Source organism: Metarhizium acridum (assembly GCF_019434415.1).
Source record: "Metarhizium acridum strain ARSEF 324 chromosome Unknown scaffold_320, whole genome shotgun sequence".
In the NCBI taxonomy this organism is placed as follows: domain Eukaryota; kingdom Fungi; phylum Ascomycota; class Sordariomycetes; order Hypocreales; family Clavicipitaceae; genus Metarhizium; species Metarhizium acridum.
The window spans coordinates 742,300-761,447 of record NW_027094027.1 but is presented as its reverse complement, the minus strand read 5'-3'; the positions used below and the strand labels follow the sequence as shown (position 1 = coordinate 761,447).

The 19,148-nt window shown below is 47.8% G+C and overlaps 4 protein-coding genes across 4 annotated transcripts; 1 reads left to right on the top strand and 3 right to left on the bottom strand.

Annotated features, from left to right (window-relative positions):
* Window positions 1-30: 30 nt before the first annotated feature.
* NST1_1 (Stress response protein nst1) lies at window positions 31-5,112 on the bottom strand. Its single transcript, XM_066120595.1, has 4 exons — window positions 4,901-5,112; window positions 3,519-4,705; window positions 3,211-3,467; window positions 31-3,153 (listed from the first exon to the last, which is right to left on the bottom strand). The coding sequence occupies exons 2-4, from the start codon at window positions 4,606-4,608 to the stop codon at window positions 985-987; spliced, it is 3,516 nt and encodes a 1,171-aa protein (XP_065974430.1). The 5' UTR covers window positions 4,609-4,705; window positions 4,901-5,112; the 3' UTR covers window positions 31-984.
* A 2,767-nt stretch (window positions 5,113-7,879) lies between these two features.
* RHO2_1 (Rho GTPase) lies at window positions 7,880-8,821 on the top strand (the record flags this gene model as incomplete). The annotated part of the gene is made up of 5 exons (XM_066120594.1): window positions 7,880-7,914; window positions 8,062-8,140; window positions 8,209-8,214; window positions 8,275-8,466; window positions 8,531-8,821. The coding sequence occupies 5 exons, from the start codon at window positions 7,880-7,882 to the stop codon at window positions 8,819-8,821; spliced, it is 603 nt and encodes a 200-aa protein (XP_065974429.1).
* Window positions 8,822-9,600: 779 nt separating this feature from the next.
* J3458_014500 (mitochondrial 54S ribosomal protein mL40) lies at window positions 9,601-10,134 on the bottom strand (the record flags this gene model as incomplete). Its single annotated transcript, XM_007816435.2, has 1 exon — window positions 9,601-10,134. One exon carries the CDS (start codon window positions 10,132-10,134, stop codon window positions 9,601-9,603), a length of 534 nt encoding a protein of 177 aa, XP_007814626.2.
* Window positions 10,135-10,254: 120 nt separating this feature from the next.
* Window positions 10,255-12,156, bottom strand: J3458_014499 (uncharacterized protein; the record flags this gene model as incomplete). Its single annotated transcript, XM_007816434.2, has 2 exons — window positions 10,750-12,156; window positions 10,255-10,659 (listed from the first exon to the last, which is right to left on the bottom strand). Exons 1-2 carry the CDS (start codon window positions 12,046-12,048, stop codon window positions 10,255-10,257), a joined length of 1,704 nt encoding a protein of 567 aa, XP_007814625.2. The 5' UTR covers window positions 12,049-12,156.
* Window positions 12,157-19,148: the final 6,992 nt, after the last annotated feature.

Genomic DNA, 19,148 nt, shown 5'->3' with positions numbered 1-19,148 from the left:
ATTGTGGCATATGAAAAACAAAATTTTGCATGGATATTTGGCTGCGGCATGTGGTGAGGCTATTTTCAAGCCCAATTGCTTGTCTGAGTATGAATGTCCGGTTCACACCTGCTCCAATGGCTATAAATACCCAGATACTCGAGCCAGTAGTTAGTTGACTGACAATCCAAACCGTCCATTGCAATGTCGACGTCATACCACGAGCGGAATACCACACATAGCAAGGCATGCGACTTCATCCCCAACATGGCACAGGCAGGCGGCATCCACATTCACAACTTGGAGAGACACACACAGATTAAGATATCCTCTACAAGCGCTGTTCAATAACCCTTCCGTACCATGGACGATGGGCATGCTTGATATTTGCTAATCGAACATAAAGTAATGAAAACCGAATCTTCCCTTGCTCCCTTCCTTCCGCTGGTAGCCACATGTCAACAGTAATGACGGCCGACCGAATCGACCAGTGGCTAGGATAAAGTCGACACCTGATTGATCAATGCCGTGGACACTTCGCTGCTCTACCTCCTTGCCTGCCGCTCCCCTTTATTCCACCAAGATTTCCCCCCAATGCCGCGCTGATAATCCCAATGTAGACGCGACTATAATGCTATACTTCATGTCTTACTCCGCTGCAGAAAATTGCCCTCCCTTCAAGACAGTTCAGATGTCACTGTGATGTCTCCTTGTCGGATTACGACCTCGGAGTACGTCCCGAGAAATTCTTTTGTCAGAAGGCGCCGTACCGGTTCTGGAATGTGATACACGGAGCCGACTGGACACACTATGCGACGGACCGTCAGAGGGGCTTGGGATTGGGTCATTCCAGATAGACCAGTCAATCTGCAAATCCCGATCCCCTGCCACGTTTGATGCAGAAGTTGATGTCCTATTCCCGTCGCCACTGCCACTTCTCCGGAAACCGCTCCTTTGAACAAGAGGGCTCGCCGTGACGACACCCCCTGCTTCAGAGGAGCTCTTCTAGTGGCCCCGCAAAGATGCGTGGTTGGTACGAGGGCTGCAAACCTCTCCTGGTGCTCCCACCGCTCGGTATGAATGCCCTGGAGCATCACTTTGATCCAGAGTCCATCGAATCCTGTGTTGGCCGACGCCGTTCATATCACGCTTGACATCAAATGTTCCGCCCCCGTTGGAATTGTTGCCCTCAGTGTCACAAAGGTTCAGCAGGTCTTGTTCGGTTAGGGAGAAGTCATTGGCATAAATCTCCACCTGTGACTTGATCGCGCCTAGGTCCATGTATCCCTCTGCATCGGCAGCTCCAGACGCAGATAATTCTCTGTATGCAGTACACAGAAAGGATCTAACCATAACGTGGCGTGGCTGGGATGAGGATCGAATGGAACTCATGGTTGGAGTTGGCGAGGCCATATTAGCCATGCCAAAGCCTGGCGGAATTCCCGGAGAGCCCCACGTCGAATTCGGGAAGCCAGGTGGTGGGAAAGGCTGCCCGTGTGTGGCTCCCGCCGGAGGACTCCAGGGATTCTGTCCCATGGGAAACCCTGCGTCCATAAAAGGGCTCGTCGGAAATCCTCCACGGGGCCCGGGGGGTTGATTACGCAGACTACCGGGGTTCATGCCCTCCAGCGGAGGCGCATCGTCAGCTACCAGAGCGCTGCTACCCAGATGCTTAGTTTCGTCATCTGCTTCGCGAGATTGGCGTTGAGAGAGGCTGCCAGGGCGGCCAATCGGTGCAGGTCTTCCAATCGGTTGGGTCGGCACTCCTGCTGCCCCATCATATCCAATAGAGCCTTGGCGTGTATGCGTAGGAATCGGAGGCTCTTTCGCCATTGGGAACCCTTGGTTCATGGGGAACGGATCCGTCGAAGCGTGATTGAATCCCGGAGGCGCCATTGGGCCTTGGGGAAATCCTCGTGCACCTGGTCCGTTCAGTCCAGGAGGCGGCATCATCACGTTGGGACCAGGACGAAATTGAAGGGGGGGAAATATAGCCTCGTGTGAAATAGGGCTGGGAAAGCGTGGCGGTCGGTGTTGTGTCAGTCCTGGGGGCGGTTGCAAACCCATTGTCGGCGGCATTTGGAAAGGCGGCGTGTGGCTCGGTAGTCTGGTTTGCATACTGTGAGGTGACACGGGTTGATTGAGCTGAGCCGCGAGTATCGAGCTGCTTGTGCTGGCTTTTCTTTCTTGCCCAATGGGTCCGGGGCTGGCCTGAATAGGAGTTCCGGGATGAGGAGACGGATTCTGGCTAGGTCCTGATGCGGATTGGGAAGCCGCTGAGCTCCCTGGACCAGAGTCTTGCTGCTGAGACAACGCACGAGATCGAATAGGTGTGGGCGCTTTCGGGATCGCTGGCGTGGCTACTGGAATTTTTGGCGAAGCGTAGCTTGCCGGGTTAGGCGGATGTTGCGATAGAACAGTCGGGAGGGGGGTAGAAGTATACCCCTGTCCGCGCTTTGCGATTTGAATGGGTTGTGTCTGAGCAGTTTGGATGGAGGACTTGTGGTTTGCTTTGTCTTCTTTTGCTCGTTGAGCAGCTTCATATATCTCTTTGTGAGCTTTAGCTGCCCTCGCCTCCTTTTCTCGCTTGTCGCGTTCCTGTTTCTCTTTACGCTCCTGTGCTTCCCGCTCTCTCTGATCCCGAGCCTCTTGGTCCCTTTGACGTTGCTCTTCCTTGAGCTTCTTTTCGCGCTCCTTTGCCTCGCGGGCTTTGCGTTCTTGCTCCGCCTGTCTTTCGCGCTGCTCGTGAATGCGTCGTTGACGGTCGGCCTCCTTCTTTAATCTGGCTTCTTCCTCAGCCTTCTTCTGGGATTCTTTCTGTTTTCGTTTCTCCTCGGCTTTGTGTCTCTGTTCAGCAATTCTCTGCTGCTCAGCTTCCAGGCGAGCAGCCTCTTCCGCGGCCTTTTCAGCTTCCTTACGCGCCTTTTCCTCAGCCAAGGCTTGCTTCTTTTGAGCAGCCTTGTCCTTTTTCTTTTGCGCGTTTTTGGCTTTCTTGGCCTTTTGCTGATCAACTTGCCTGCTCTCTTCTTCTAACTCTTCTAGCAGCTTGTCTTGCCGCTCTTTGGCCACTTTCTCCTTGTATGCAGATAGGACTCTTTGCTCGAACATTCGGGCTGCAAATATTTGAAACATTCTGCGGCCTTCCTCCATTCTCTGTTCTTCCGTCATTTGATCCTGGCAGCAGCACTCAGTATGGAACCTGGACGGCATTATAGAAGGATTAGAATATACCTCTTCATCCTCATACTCCTCGTCTTGGCTGTCCTCATAATCTTCCTCCTCGTCTTCTTCATCTTCGTAGTCATCATCGTCAGGAGGATGATTATGAGGAGCGGAGTATGAGCCGTTGGGATGACCGTAGCCGCGGGAGAAGTGCTCTCTTGCATCCTCCTCGCGAGCCATGCGACGTTCTGCTAGCTGTTCCATCATTTCAATGAATCGCTTGCCGTCGTTTTTGAGTAGGTCATCCGCCACGGTGAGAATGCCGCCTAAGTCCATGTTACCATATGCGCTGAGAAGAGATTCAAGAAGCTGCGTACCCTTGACTTGCAAACTACTGCCAAATGCCAAGAAATCCGTCATGTCTCGATCATAGGGATTGTGAAACTGCTCTGGGGGTTCGTCGTCACTATATTCGTCGTCCTCCGCTTCATCCTCACTATAAACTTCTTCCAGCTCGTCTTCTTCATCTTCGTCGCCCACGTGCTCTACAATCCTACCATGAGACGGCTGTTGCGGGGTATAATTCGAGGGTAGTCGACGGCGAGGTCGCAGGGGGAAGTCTCGTGATGGTGGTTGCAGCATTGGTGGTCCATCGCCGTGGTTGGCAAACTGCTCTAGCTCCAGATAGTACGCATCATACAAGCCCTCCAACTCCTCCTCAATAGCTGTTCGTTTCCGTCCACACACAGTACAACTGCATGTGTGCTTCTGCTGTTCCTTCATCTTCTTCAAGACAGCGTCTTTCTCCACCTTGACCAGTGACTTTCGCTCGTCTTCGCCAAGTCCAAGCCAGAACTCCTTAATGCGTTCTCTTTCTTCGTGATTGCTTGTGCTCCAAATCTTATCTCGTGACATGCCTGATGGTCGAGAGACGTCTTGACTGGTCATTCGGGGTACAGAAGTAGAAACAACTGGAGAGTTGTCAACATCGCCAAACTCGTCGGCATTCTTTCTCTTCTTTTTCTTGTTCTTTTTGGACTTGGACGCCGGACGAGAATGGCCATTCGTCCCCGCAAGGTCGCCATTCCGCGCGTCCTCCACATCTTCCTCATCACTTACGACGACGTCTTGGTCATCGGGTAAAGCCTCGTTGGGTCCGTTTGATGTTGATGAGGGGTCTGGAAGAGCGTTGGCTGCTTGCTCGACGGCCGCGGCCTTTGCTAATGCCTTTTGTCGACGCTTTTGCTTCTTGCGATTTACGTTCTGTAAAGGCGCGTCAGGCGTAGGAGGGTTTGGCAGCGGATTCACCGATTTAGCGGCAATTGTCGGCGTTGAGGGTTGGGAGGAGTCGGAAGGTGTGCTTTTAGGGACAGTGATGAACTTTGATCCATCCTTGTTTGTGTACTTGGCTGTGTTTCGAGGTGATGCCGGCGTAGGAGGAGCCGGTTTCTGGTTGGTGGCCGGCATCGTACGTTCTACGGAACGTCGGGGGGCGACACCATGAAGAGGTGGTGATTGCTGATGGCTGTTTGGGGCCTGCTCGCCGCGACGTCAATGGCCGATTCTGATGATGCGCACAAAGTAACGGTCAGCCTCGAACGGATCATGAGCCACGCTAAGAATAAGTCTGCAACACGCGACAGAAGCCGGGAGGGGTCGCCAGCGGCGGAAGGTAGACGGCGACGGCTGAGGTTGAGATGGGATTTGGTGGATGCTCTTGGAAAGCGGCTCAAATTGAGGGACGCCATGGAGTACTCACCCACTTCAACCACTCAGAATCAGGTTGGCCAACTGAGTGTTAGGTCAGCAATGACGCCAGTGGGGGAGCCGCGTTTCCCCCGTTGGAATGAAGTTCTCCCTGGGAAAAATGACGAGCTGCTCCTGCTGGTAGGGTAGTCTCCGAAACAGTAGCAGGCGGACTGGTGGGAGGTCGTCTTCAATTTGGAGGTTGATGATCGGGCTGGCTGCAAGGTGGAAGTCACAATGTGGTGTAGTTACATGGCGGCGGTACATTTAGTCCTGCATCTCCAGAAGACGACCATTCTTGAAGCCCATAAAAACTGGGTCTCGTCCTTCAATCAGAGCCCCTTCTGTCATTCTGTGGTGTGGCGGTTTAGTCGACTGGCAGAAAATGAAGCCCGTGCATGTGCACGTGACCGCATCGATGATGTACTGGTCTCGTCCCGCGCACCTTGATGAGGAGACGGTGAGCAGAATCAAGAAGTTTGCAAGATGGTTAGTGGACTAATTTTTCTTTGCTTTTTTTTATTCTACAATTCTCACATGTTACATGCGAATTTCTAACAAGCCATTTTGCTATGGCCAGCATATGCCTGACTGCTTTGAGATAAACCTGTCCCAATTGAGCCGCTTGAGTGATTCCGAGCCTGAACAGGGAAACTCCTGAGTTGACAACACTCGAATTCTTTCCTCCTCGAAGCTACACAATGGCATTTCATACATACTTTCAAAAGACCCACACCACTCTCCTCGTGGTTCTATCTCCGCGACTCTCCAAGACTTGTTGCACTGTCGTCGGATGCACACCAATGCTGTCGTCTTGATTTGCAACGTTGTAGTGCCCAGTCAGAGTCGAGGCGGGTGAAGCGGGAGCTTCATGCTAGTATTCAAAAGGTCAAACGTCAAGGGTAGGATAAAGTCCACAGAATTATTTAAGCAAAAGGGACTCCATTGCCAGCCTCCATCAACAGGGACCACCGCGGTCACCTGGGTAGTCCGAATGTTGGATCGTGGGAGGTCAATGAATACGAGAAGACTGCCGCAGGACCCTGTCAGCCCTGTTTCCCAGTCACCTAGCAGGAAATAACTGCTAGCCGTCATAAATGTAGTTCATACCGAACTGATTAAAAACAATCAAGCCTCAACATGAGACGTTTCCCCCTTCCGACCAGTCAGGGCGGCCGCCCATTCGGCATCTGCTGCCTCCACTTGGCCAAACTCGAATGCTCAAGCGGCTGGGTTAATCAAGATGCCAGCTTGCAGGCTTTGCAGGAGGTTGACCTCTATTCAATGCAAGGCATGGCTGGCTCCACGGAGCACAGCCTCCTCTCTGGTCTCGGATGCGAAGCCACCACATCGTTATTTTGAGTACTACAACTCAGTGGTAGCCGCGTTCCGAATCTTCCATCCTGGCAGGCCAATTCCCTACTCCATTGAACTTGTTCCTATGGCGGGTTGAATTGGCCACACCATCTCTCCATGGCTGCGGACTTGCACGTTGCCGAGAGTCAAGTTGCACACTTGTATGTAAAACAGGGCACCTATTGTGGCCAGGCGACTTGACGGAACTGTAAAGTGCGGAGTGCGCTGCATATTATGTATGGACGCGGTGCATGGCAAGCCCGGGGCATTTTTCTCATTGGAGCTGCGCAGCGGTGTCGTTCAACCGGAAAACATGGCCTGCCGTAGGTCTCTTCGTAGTCTCTGCCGGTTGTTGTTTGCTAAGAGACGGAGGAAAGAGCATGGGGAGGCAAGGCAAGGCAAGGCAAGGCAAGCAGGACGCAAGACACATTTTAAAGTTTGCGCCTCGCGGTCATAGTAACCGCAGGTATTGCAATGTTGCAGCTGGCTCCTTCTTGGGGAAGCTGTCTGGAGAGGCGAACCTGCTACTGCCCACATGTCAATTGTCCTAGTGCCTCAGCAACCAATCAGTTCGGCAGCAACGGCAAACCTGGTCCAGGGGTCATGACGAAGACTCCAACAGACCAGCTGGGCAAAGGCTTGGGACATTCTTGGCTGGCCTGAGCTGGGGCTGCATAACATTAGTCTGTCCAGACTGATGGGTAAGTCTGTCGCCTTGGTGTCTACAACATGGGTTGATCAATTGATGTGTCCGTACGGAGTAGACAGTTCCGCCCGCAAACAACCCTTGTCATCCTGCGGGTGCTCAAGTCCTACAATGCACAAGTCTCGGGACCTGTGACGGCACGTAGACACGGCCAGGTCCAAGCAATACATACAGAAGCAGTAAGGGGTCTCGCACCCGTCATGGCTCATGACGAGTTTCCCGCCCGGAGTTGCCGTTATGTAAGCCGGTGCCAACCTGAGCAGTCAACATTTGAACGCCCCATTCTGCCCCCAACTGTCGAATGCTGGTTCAACCGGCGCTGGTGTCTCTTTCGTCCACACCCCCCGACTAGTTCGACTTTGGAAGCCAACTTGAGTCTGCTCTGCTCGGGCAAGGTCAACTGGTTCTCTTGCTGCTTCTGCTGTTTCCCTTCTTCACCAAACCCCATCCTTGCGACTTCATCACCGCGTGTCCGTTCGAGTCCCCCGCTCCGTTCTTGACACGAAACTTCCACCGCGTCTACGCTCTGCGATCTCTTGTCGATCTGACCACGTTACCGCCGACGTTCGAACCCGAAATCTGGCAATTGTTGGTGGGAGCCTTCTTGACCCTCGTATTCGATCGAACGTCCCAAACCCAACTTAGCCCTCGTCCCACTGCGGCCTCCAAACCTGCCTCGCAGCCCGCCGTCCTACTTTGGCTGTTTGCTCTTAGTAAACGCTGCCCAGGAGCATATAACGTCCTTTGTTGTCGTTGCTTGGACCCAACTCGTCACGAATATCCCTCCAACTCCAACGGCTGCGCCACCCGGGTCTAGTTGGAATTCGTGGACTGAACGGCTGTGGACTTCTGTAAAAACGACAACAGAGTCCAATAGCTCGCCGCCGAATTCCTCCCGCTTTTTGATTTTCTCAATCCCTAGCTTTCAAGATGGCTAGCTCAAATTCTCAAAACGTTATTCGCAGGTACGGGCATTCAGCCAATTGAGCTTAATTCCATTGGCAGATTCACTTCACAACGCTTGATCACCAATCCGTCTTCCTCTGCTTCCTTTTTCGGCCTGCAAAATCCAGCTATGAATTGTTGCTAATTTGAGCTTTTTACTATTGCAGAAAACTAGTCATCATTGGTGACGGTGCCTGTGGTAAAACCAGCTTGCTCAGTGTATTCACTCTGGGATATTTTCCTACGGTTTGTGCTATCCCGGTTCATAAGTCTTGTGTGAGCTATTTGGCTAACTTCGCCCCCCCTTTTTGTAGCGATATGTAAGATATATGCCAGATATAATGGAAGCTGGAAATTGATCCTAACACCAACGCGTCTAGATTCCGACAGTGTTTGAAAACTACGTAACCGATTGCAGAGTCGATGGCAAATCCGTACAATTGGCGTTATGGGACACTGCAGGTCAGGAAGACTACGAGAGGCTACGGCCGCTGGCTTACTCAAAAGCCCATGTCATCTTAATCGGGTTCTCAGTTGACACACCTGATTCTTTGGAGAATGTAAAGAACAAGGTACGTGCTGCCCAACTTGCTATTAGACATATCTTGATGCTGACTCGAACTCTGCATTGGGTAGTGGATTGAGGAAGCGACACGACTATGCGCTGGCGTCCCCATCATTCTAGTAGGATTAAAAAAGGATCTTCGAGAGGATCCAGTAGCAGTTGAGGAAATGCGCAAAAAATCTCAGCGGTTCCTCACACCCCACGATGGAGAGATGGCTGCTCGGGAAGTTGGGGCGAAGCGTTATCTGGAGTGTTCGAGTTTGAGCGGCGAGGGAGTCGACGACGTTTTTGAAGCCGCAACACGAGCCGCCCTCCTGACATTTGAAAAAGGCGAAGGAGGCGGTTGCTGCGTCGTTCTGTGAGCACGGGCTCACCAGCGATCTAAATACGTCGGTAAATGTATGAGGGCCAACGAAGTGTCCCCGAGGCTTTCCTCCTCATCACCGTCAAATTGGGACCCTCTTCCACATCTCGTTTCGTTTCGACCAGCATCTCGGTAAAGCATAGCATCCTCTCCTTAAATGGTGACGCGTGCGTCTCCCTTCCTTTCGACCGCTAATTCTCGTCTCCTGCTTGTTCTTTATTTTAGTTGGGCCGCGATATTTGGCAAGCGAACTTGTTCTCTCTTTCAGTTGAGTCTATCTGAACTTTTACAGCGAGGCACACATGGATCTGCTTTTTCGCAGTACAAAAAGCAGCTTCTCCGTATTAATAGGGCACGGAAAGGGTATAGATCACATCAGCTGGCCTGTGCGTAGCGCATAGTCGGTCCGTCTCGCAGCGTGTTGATTTTTTCTTTTCTTTTTTTGCGTTTTGTTTTGGGATAAAAAAATATCCCACTAGGGATGATTCGGGTGCATATTTCTTAAAAGTAGGTGCGGTTTGGACCAGCAGAGTAGGTGTCATACAATTGGTATTGAATGACAACAATGATTCTGTACTCGACATGGCGGTGGCCTTCTTTTCCCACCATGCCGCGACAATAAAAGTGCTTTAATCCGACAAGTGATGTTTGGTCATTGAATGCTGGCTTACGCTATTCTATTATTGCTCCAGAAGCTGTAGTGTACAACTGTTATGTGTCCATACAACGGTGTTAACAGTACCTTTATACAACAAGCCCATGCCCGAGAAAACAGGGCTACCTTTTCCAGTCGTGATTCCAGGGCTCCCTGGCGGGACTGTCCGTCTGGAATCGCGCATACTCAATGGGGACAGCGTCCGTGCCCCAGACGCCCTTCTTCTCCATGGCCACTCTGTACAGATACCCTTCGCCCCTGCCCTCGGGCCCGACTGTCTTCCTCAGCTCCTCGCAGGCATTGTACATGCCGGCGTGCATGCGCTGTCTCTCCTTGCTCATCTTCTCGTGCTGCTGGCGTCGAAACAGCTGCCACGCGCGATGGATCGTCCAGTGGCGCAGGTATCGCTGCCGGGCCATCCTCAGCGGCGGCGGGGCCGGCGAGAACATGTTCTGCTTGAGCGTCTTGATGCGCTGGAAGTTTTCCGACTTGGGGGCCTGGCGGCTCTTGCGGACGGGCTTTGTGCCCGGCCCGGGTTTGGACGGCGCTTGGCGAGCCATGGTGGGTGTGGTGGTTGAGAGGAGGCGCGCGGCCAAGGGGATTGCTGATTTGGACGGCTTGCCGAGGAGGCTGCCGAGGGAGAATAATGATGCCATGAGTGGTGCTGTGCGATGGGCAGACGCTATGTTTTATGTTCTTTGTGGGTTGTTTGGGCGGCCGCGACGTCGTTTGGGTGGACTATTGTCGTCGGATTCGTGTTAATCCTCCTGATATCCCTACTCTGAAGATTGTTGCAACTCGGTTGCTTTTCGTTTCCTTCCCCTTGTCTCCGACGGAGTGGATGCCGTTTCTGGTTCCGTTCTTACTACGATTGTGGAGGTGCCCTTGTGGCTATCTTGTCCTGGAGCCAGATCTGTCTGACCCGAACCGAGTGCCTGAGGTTGTGGCTGCACAAGCTGATGAGCAACTGTCGCGATGCTGTCGGTTGAGATTGGCGTGCAGAATTGGTCGCGGAGCTCAAATAGAATATTGTTAGCGGTACGGTCGGTCCAATACCAATCGCGACAGCAAAGATTGACTGCTGTGTTCAACGCTTCCTGGACGCGTGGGCGATTGAAGCGATTGCTCGGGTGTGCGGGATCTAGGCGGAATTTCGGCTGGGCGTAGAATGCATGTATCTCCTAAAAAAATGGTTAGCGGTGCAAGGAAGGATATGGTGATCGGATTAAGATAATCCCGATGTCCTCGGGGTGGATCAATTGCGACCTCACCTCTCTTTGTTGGCCTTCATTGTCATACAACACGCAGTGTTCAATATTTCTCGATTCGTGCAGTTGCCTCAATGCCTCTTTTCCCAGGATATCTTGATAGATGACGCGCAGTTCTTCAAGAGTCATCTCTGTCGCCGACTCTACCGTCTCGACAAGTGGTGCCATTGCCAGTCTGGTAAGTCCACGGCTCAGTCTTCCGTCCAGTTGCCCGACCAAATAGGCGAACTCGCAAATCCGGGGGTGGTGGTTCAAAATCGACCGGGCCCAGCAAAGGTACGGGTGATTGACCGAAACCCTCATTCGCCAAGCATCGCGAACATGGGTTAGTATCAGAATGTTGATTTCAGAGAATGCCGGGACATGCTGGTACTGCGCCCCCCATAGGGGGCCATCACCCCCCGGTTCAAAGGAAATGAATGTCGCGAGCACCTGCAGGACTTCTTTACAGACAAGTTCAAACCTTGCCGAGTGTTCTCTCCAGGTCCGTGGCACCAAGCCCCGGAATTCAAAGCTGGCAGTCTCTGCACCGCCCTGATCGAGACCAAATGCACCGTGCAAGCCTGGATGATTCCATATCGGACCATTCGGATCCCATGCGTCGCCTTCCTGGCAGTATTCGTCGCCACTTGTATTTCCTGAGCCGCAATACTCAAAGACGTAGTCCCCGCCACTGTGGCCCAGGTAGTACCTCGAGTGCGAAAGCCCAGTAGCAACTCGAACCTCCCAAGAGTCTACCTCATCAAAGCCTCCGATTCGGACATTCTTAAATCTGCAAAGCCGTCCGGGATTCTTAGAAATATCGTCCAGCCACTTCTCCTGATCCGCTTTCATCTGGGCCAGTCGTGTCTCATACGTTAGCACAGTATCAGCGGCATTGGCAATGACCTGCAGCTCGTCAAGGTGCGGTACAAGACTGGCTCGTACTCGACGATTCCGCTGCATCATCGCCCACTTCTCTCTATGCAGCGAAACCTCCGATCCTTCCTTCTCCAGTCGGGAATCTTCGCTCTTCAGCGTCTCCAAGACCGTTCGATACCTGTCCTGCTCTGTCTCATGGCCCTCTTCCCAAAGAGCTGACAGTTGCACCTTCTCCAGGTATCTCTCCCACCTAGCATTACAGAGACATATTTGCTCAGGTGTCCATGCTTCAGGCCCGTCAACTCGTTCCTCGGGAACGAAGAAACGAGAACTTGGCTCTGCTGGGCCTGGCAAAGGCTCTTCTTCCTCGACTTCTGGATGGGTTGTCCTCAATCCGGTAGATACTTCCCCCACGGCTGTTTCATTTCTCAGCATGAACATATAAAAGAAGTCTGGTTATTTAAAATGAAAGAACATTCGTAAGTCGGCGTAAATTTACGCAGGACATTGAGTTTCGTAAACTTGCACCCCAAGTATTTACTGAAGTAGGCCTTTAATCATCTAGGTACCTGGGTACGCAGGCAGGCAGGTTTTTAACTTCCCAAGTACATCTACGGGCCGAATGCCTAGAGTACCGAACAGACGTAGCCCAAACCTACACTCTTACATGGCCTAGGCGTTAGAGGATAAGAATATTCTCGTTAACTTAATCGGTGAGTGTACAGACCGAGCTATTGTTGCCGCCCCAGAAACCCGCACCTGGGAATGTGTCCCGGTCAAAATTGCCTTGTTTGTAGATGTGATCATTTGATTCAGACGGAAATAAGAAGATCATTGTCTGAAGCAGGTGGCTATGACGAAAAATGCTGCAACAAGCAGAGTCGCATGGGGTCTTTCCATGCGCCATGTATCGCGAGATGGTATAAGGTTCGGCCGCATTTGCCTATTTCAAGCCACGGGCGACTGTGACTTTTATCCAGTCGTTGTTAGTTCTTAGCTACGCCGCCAACACTAGAAATACAAGACAAAGAGTCTTACCCGCTCGACCGCATCAAGCCCATGCCTTTACGGAATACACGATTAAGGATTGCGCCCGCTGGTACAGGCATGCAGAGCACAATGCCCTTGGGAATCTTACTTATCCTCAACATGCACATTGTGTACTAACTAGTAGACGCCACCAGATTCTGGCCTACGCTTCGACAAATACTCTAGGAATATTGGATTGGCGTCGGAGTACTTGCCTCCTTTGCTCAAATGCCATTGAGTCCACACTTAGTCTCCAAGTCCAGCGCGTATGAAAAATTAGAAATTTGACCTTGTTGCTTGATAGGTATCGGTTACATGCTGAAAACTAACCTTGGCCTTCCAGCATATTGACTAATGGAGACAAGTCGGCAGTCCTCGCCGTCAGGTTTCGTGGCTCTCCAGCCAGTGTATTGCACAAGACATCAGCCGACTTCCCGGATGAATTTGAAGACCTAGACAGAGAATTACGGGAAGGAATATTTGCCTTTCCATGAAAGAAACTCATGGTTGCGAGGCGGCAATGGCCTACACTTCTCCCAGCAAAGAAGTCTCACGCCGTTGGCCACATGATGCATCTTTTTACACCTTTAGCACAGGTTTCTCAACTGGAAGGCTACAGTAAGAGTATTTAGTTTCTGAGTATAAATGGTCAGATCTCAATTAGTCGTCTATCTTTTCTTGAGCCTGTTTGTTGGAAAATATGGCACCACTCTCTTGGACCGTGGCCAACAAAACTGGACTCTAGATGCGATCGGAAGTCATTATATCCACTGCCAAAAAATGGAATCCTGGAGCTAGGAGAATGCTTTATGATACCACGATCTTGTCAAAACGGAAAATAAGATACCGCCGTCACCGCCTTACAGCCTTGCAGTCATGCCCAAGCCAGATGTTGATGGATGATTTGCAAGCACTCTCCGGTTGACGCCATGACATTTGATCAGTGATCAATCATCAGTGAATGCCTGAGCCTCGCATCAAGCCTCATTGTTTCCCCAGGTTGGGCCAACATAATCACTCCACGGGGAGCATTGACGAAATGCTTTCTTTGTCTGAGCTTGGGTCAAACCACCTCACTTCCTCCAAAAAAGATTCTGCCCACAACATCAGCGCAAACCTTCATCCGCTAGCTTAAAAAGTCAGAGGCAAGTCTTGCTTCGGTCACCGGTGTGCCATATTATATTTCCTCACTTCCTCCTCTGGCTCCATCTGGCCGCCGACACCAGCTCTTTGGAGACGGAACAGATCCTATCTTACTACGCCACAACCCAGCTACGTTGTTCATTATCGAGTCTTCAAATCAGCTGAAAGCCGGCAATTTAGCCGCACAAGTTTCCACTCGGTTGAAACATGACGATGTGTTCATTTCTGGACTTTTGCATTTCATATACATACTCGTCAACAGCGCAAGCGTTCCGAGCTTAGACGTGAAATTAAAGCTCTACTTGAGTCATGGGGCACTCAAAGAGTACTTGTTTTTACAGCTCAGAATAATTCGGATTCTAGGACTCTCTGGTTTCTGGGTCCGTACTTCTCTTCCCAAGACGATCTTCGCCCAGCCTGGCGACTTTTTGACGATTCAAATGGCGCCTTCATGTTTCCTGTGATACCAAGCCGAGAAAACACAAGAAACTACGTTTCAATCACATGTCCAAGTCTCTAATTCTTAGTCCAGGCCATTCCGGGGACGGCTGGTATTCCTGTAACAAGCCGACTGTTCTACAAAAGCCCATCAGCTGAGCAGCCGCTCTCAGGAATGAGGATTGTCGTCAAGGATAACATTGACATGGCTGGAGTTCCAACGTCTGCCGGAAACAGGGCTTTTCAAGATTTGTATGGCGCAAAACGCGACAACGCCGAGGATGTAGATCGATTGCTGGATGCCAGGGCAGTCATTGTCGGTCGCGTGAAAACGGCATAGTTTGCCTCGGGAGAGAATGCAGGGGACCGGATCGACTACCAGGCTCCTTTTTAACCCCCGGGGAGATGGATATCAGGACCCGAATTGCAGTAGTGCCGGCAGTGCAACAGCAATATCTGCCTATGACCGGGTAGATGTTGCTCTGGGAACAGACAGTGAGGAATAATTCTCCTCCATCCGCTTGTCTAACTAACCAACCAAGATATACAGCGTTTGGAAGTGCCATTGGTCCAGCATCCGAGCATGGTCTCTTTGGTCTGCGTCCTACGCTAGGCGCCGTTTCTACGCGCGGCGTCTTCCCTCGATCCCGGTACGTCGTGTACTTTTCCTTGATGAACACATCTACTTACTAGTCTAACAGAGAGCTGGACACGGTGGGCTTCTTCACTCGCACGGCAAAGGCGGCTACGGCGACCATCCGTGCAATATCAAACATAAATATTGCCAAACGGTTTTGCAGTGCCAATACCGAACTATGTATCCTACAGACTTCTTTGCAAACCGGCCTGCAGAGTATCTCTCTGATGCAGAGCCTGAATTTTCAAAACTTGAGACGTTCTTCAACGTAAAGAGGATCGGAATTGAATCAGAGCTCAGTTCAAAGAAAGCCAGGTCGCGGATGGCAAACAACTGGAGGATTATCTCGAGACGGTGAAACAAATCTCAACATCAGCCAGTTTTCATTTACCAATGTACCCGATAGACTGTCGCATATATTCAACTATGATTGCCACCGCAATTGTCTATCTTTTCTAGAGGAATACAAACCAAAATTTAATAAGACGGCTTTCGCAGACCATATATACAGCACAAATGGTAATGTGATTGACATGCCCAAGGAGTAAAAACACAAGCTAAGGCCATCATAGGACCCTGGAAAAGGCATTGACAGATACTCAGTACCAGGAAGCAATTGATCAACGAAACGTGTTCAGGGATTGGATGCTTTCTGAGATTCTCTCTCTATCCACTAGTGGTAGGGATTTCGACGAAATCCTGCTCATGCTAAATGGATACATGGATCCTTTCGATCGGCGTCAGTACGATGGGTAAGACAGGAAATGAGTCAGCTTTTCAGTCTCCAAAGCGTGGTATTAACTGAACTAGATCTACTTTTGAAGGCGGTGCTCTCCGAAAGCAAGGATTTGGCTTTAAAGATAGCTCCATAAAAGCTCTTCCAGGTCTTCTATTTTTCAACGTCCCTAGTAAGAAATGAAATCGGTTTCTATACATCCAAATATAACCTAACGCGTGCTGCAGTCGGCCAATTCTCATAGTCACCGGTTAGCAATAGGACCGAATTCCTCCCCATCAATATCGGTTTCATGGGTCCAAGAGGTATAATCTCTCTGTTAATTGTCAAAAATATGCTCTCCCACTTTGTTACTGACAGTAAAAGGTTCCGAATACGCCTTATTACGGTTGCTTGAGGAGTTTCTCCACCCATCCACGCAACTGCATGGCTCAGTTCAGACCGGAAGTATACCATTTCCTTCCCCATGAGGGCAGCACACCAAAGTCATTCCTAGCACTTATGAAAGTAATTATATTCTGCAACGGAGTCAATAATGCAAGCTCGGAATGGCTACAGAGTGTCGGCGGAGACTGAGCAACCCTGGAACGAGACTTCTACATTTCAGAAACCCATTCCTGACCGAGAATCCGGTCATGATATAGTCCTGCAACAGGTAGTGAATCTTGAAAAGACTATTGGCGTGACAATTATTAACAAGGTGATGGTTTTGGAGCGGCCGCAAGATCTGCTGTAAGGGAAAGGTTGCTACGTAGCCGTTCATCGACGTAATTTGACGCCGCGTGTTCCAATTTTCTTTTGAGAGAACTATACCTGCAAGTTTGTAATTCTGATCCTATTTGGCAGCTTACGGTCAAGATCAAGCAGCAACTAAATATTTAGCGTCTTCGAAGCTTTTTTTGATTTCACATCCAGCAATCTCATCGCCCATTGCCCGTACTATTGACAAGTTGTGTTGATAGCCAGTTGCGGAGCTAGGACTTACAACAAAAGTACAGGTTCACCGCAAATGTGCCTCCAATTATGAAGGTCATAGCATCAATTTTAAGAGGATGGGATGCCGCTTTTGGAGGACAATTTACGAAGCGCCGGGGCTGACTTCGGTCGGCCCCACCCCTCCATGTTAGCGCTACCCGGTCGGGGCCCCACAGGTACGGCGCTTACCGTAATTACGCTAATGTAGTTAGTATATAACCAGAAAAGCTACCCTTTCACCCGCTATTAATATGAGTTATCGGGTATCCCTTTTTATCTTTTATTAACCACCTAAATGTAGCTATAAAAAAGAAATTCTCGCGCACTTAATATTCCCTAAAATATTATCGGTTAGAACTTAGATGTTACGAACGACACTGCACGAGAGACGGGACGGGACCGCACCGGCTAGGACAGGCACGACCCGTAGGCACGAGAAGAAGGCAGGGGCACGTGACCAGCCACGTGACCTAAAAGGCGATCAAAGACTTAAAGTGTTAAGTTAGCGATTTAGGACGAGACTTAATAGAATTAAAGGTTAAGCTAGTCAATTAAGGAGTTAAAAGGATTAATAGTTAAGCTAATTAATCTAAATCTATAATAAAGAAGTAAACGAGTACTTAAGAAGAAGGTATCTCCTATAGCTAAATAGTCTAGTTCTCTATTAATTAATCTAAGTAATAGTTTTACTATTAAGAGTTATACTCTTAATAGCCTTATTATAATACTACTTAAAAGCTACTTTATAGCATTTAACTTAACTTACTTTCTAAGAAATAAACCTACTATACCTTAGAACCTAAGCTATTATTATATTTTAATTAATCTTATTTAATAAGTTACCTTAAAACTTTAAGTAGTAATAACTTCTAAGATATTTACTTTAAGCGAAAAGACTATTAACCCTAGGGAGATAATAAAGTACCTTTATAATAAGATTACTAAGCTTAAGAAGTAGAATTAATAGCTTCTTAATTAATAAAATAATCTCTACGAGAAACTTAAGGTATAAGAAGAGGAACTTATAGTAGTTTAAAATCTTATACTTATATTCTCTATTAATAATAATAATATACTAAAATTCCCTAAGCTTAAATTATACGATAGTTATAAGGGTAATGTAAGAAACTTTCTTATATAAGCCTAAGCTTACCTATAAGTTAATAAAAAAATCTATATAATACCTAAGTTATAGATTCTTTATATTAGTAATCTCTTAACTAGGAAAGTAATAGAATAGTGGGAGCTAACCCTTTATATATATCTTAAGCATAGCGCTAAAGCTAGAGTAAAAGTTATCTATATCTTCTTTAATTATAAAACCTTTAAAGAATAACTTCTTACTATATTTAAAAACCCTAATAAGTATAAAGAAGCTATACGATAGCTTACTTAACTTAAGTAAACTGAATTTATAGCTTATTACGCTAGGGAGTTTAAACGTATTATAGTAAAACTTAACTAGAATACTAAACCTAAAATAGAAGTCTTTTATTAAGGACTTAAAGAAGAAGTGAAGGATAATATTTATTAAGAAGATTATTCTAAGTTATTTAATAACTTTATTAAAATGGTTATTAAGGCAAATAACCGTTTATATAAGTAACGTTATAAAAAAGGTTATAGGAAATTCGGATTATATACTAGGTTTAATAAACCTAATAGTAGTAAGCTACGCTAAATATTAATAGTATACGGGTACTATACTAGACTTATAGAACTTAACGCTATAAATAAGGAAAGGGGAAAGACTTATTATAATTATAGTAAGACTAGACACTTTACAAATAAATGTAAAGCTCTAAAAAAGCTATAAAAGCTAATCCCTAAAGGTAAAAAGCTTTATACCGTAAATTAAGAAGACTTACCTACGCGAAATCTTAGTATAATAAGTAATAAAGAAAGCCCTACGTTAATAAATAATATTAGTTTAAATAAAGATTAAGAATTTAAAATCTAACTAATACCTAATAACTTTTAGAAATACTAGACACTCTTACTAAAAAGTGAACCTTTACTAGAATAGATCTAAGAAGAAGAGAATTATTTAACTAAGAAAAATAAACTTAAAATTAAATATAAACTCCTTAATTAAACCTTCTATTATAATAATAATTACTATATACACCTTAGTAGTAAGTAAGGTAATAGATAGTTTTTACGAGAATAAAAGGGAAGAAGAATAACCCTTATAATATAACTAAAATTATAACGAACTAATTTAAAGATATTAAACGAGAAATTATATTATACTAAGAATAACGTATATACTATTTGGATTACACCCTTATAATCTAAGAAAGGAAACTATATAACTACAAGTAACTTACTTAGTCTAAGTTTAATTAATATAGATAGTAGATTAAGTAATTACTAAGGAAGCTTTAATAAGACGCTAGAAGATAATTACTAATAATAGCGCTTAGAGATACGCGCTAAATAATAATAAGAGGAGAGAAATAATAATTCGGGAAATAATAGCTATTATTATAATTAAAACCGATTTCTTAACGGAGATCTAATAGGTCTTTATATATTATAAATATTAATAGTACTATACACCTTATAGTTAATATAACTATA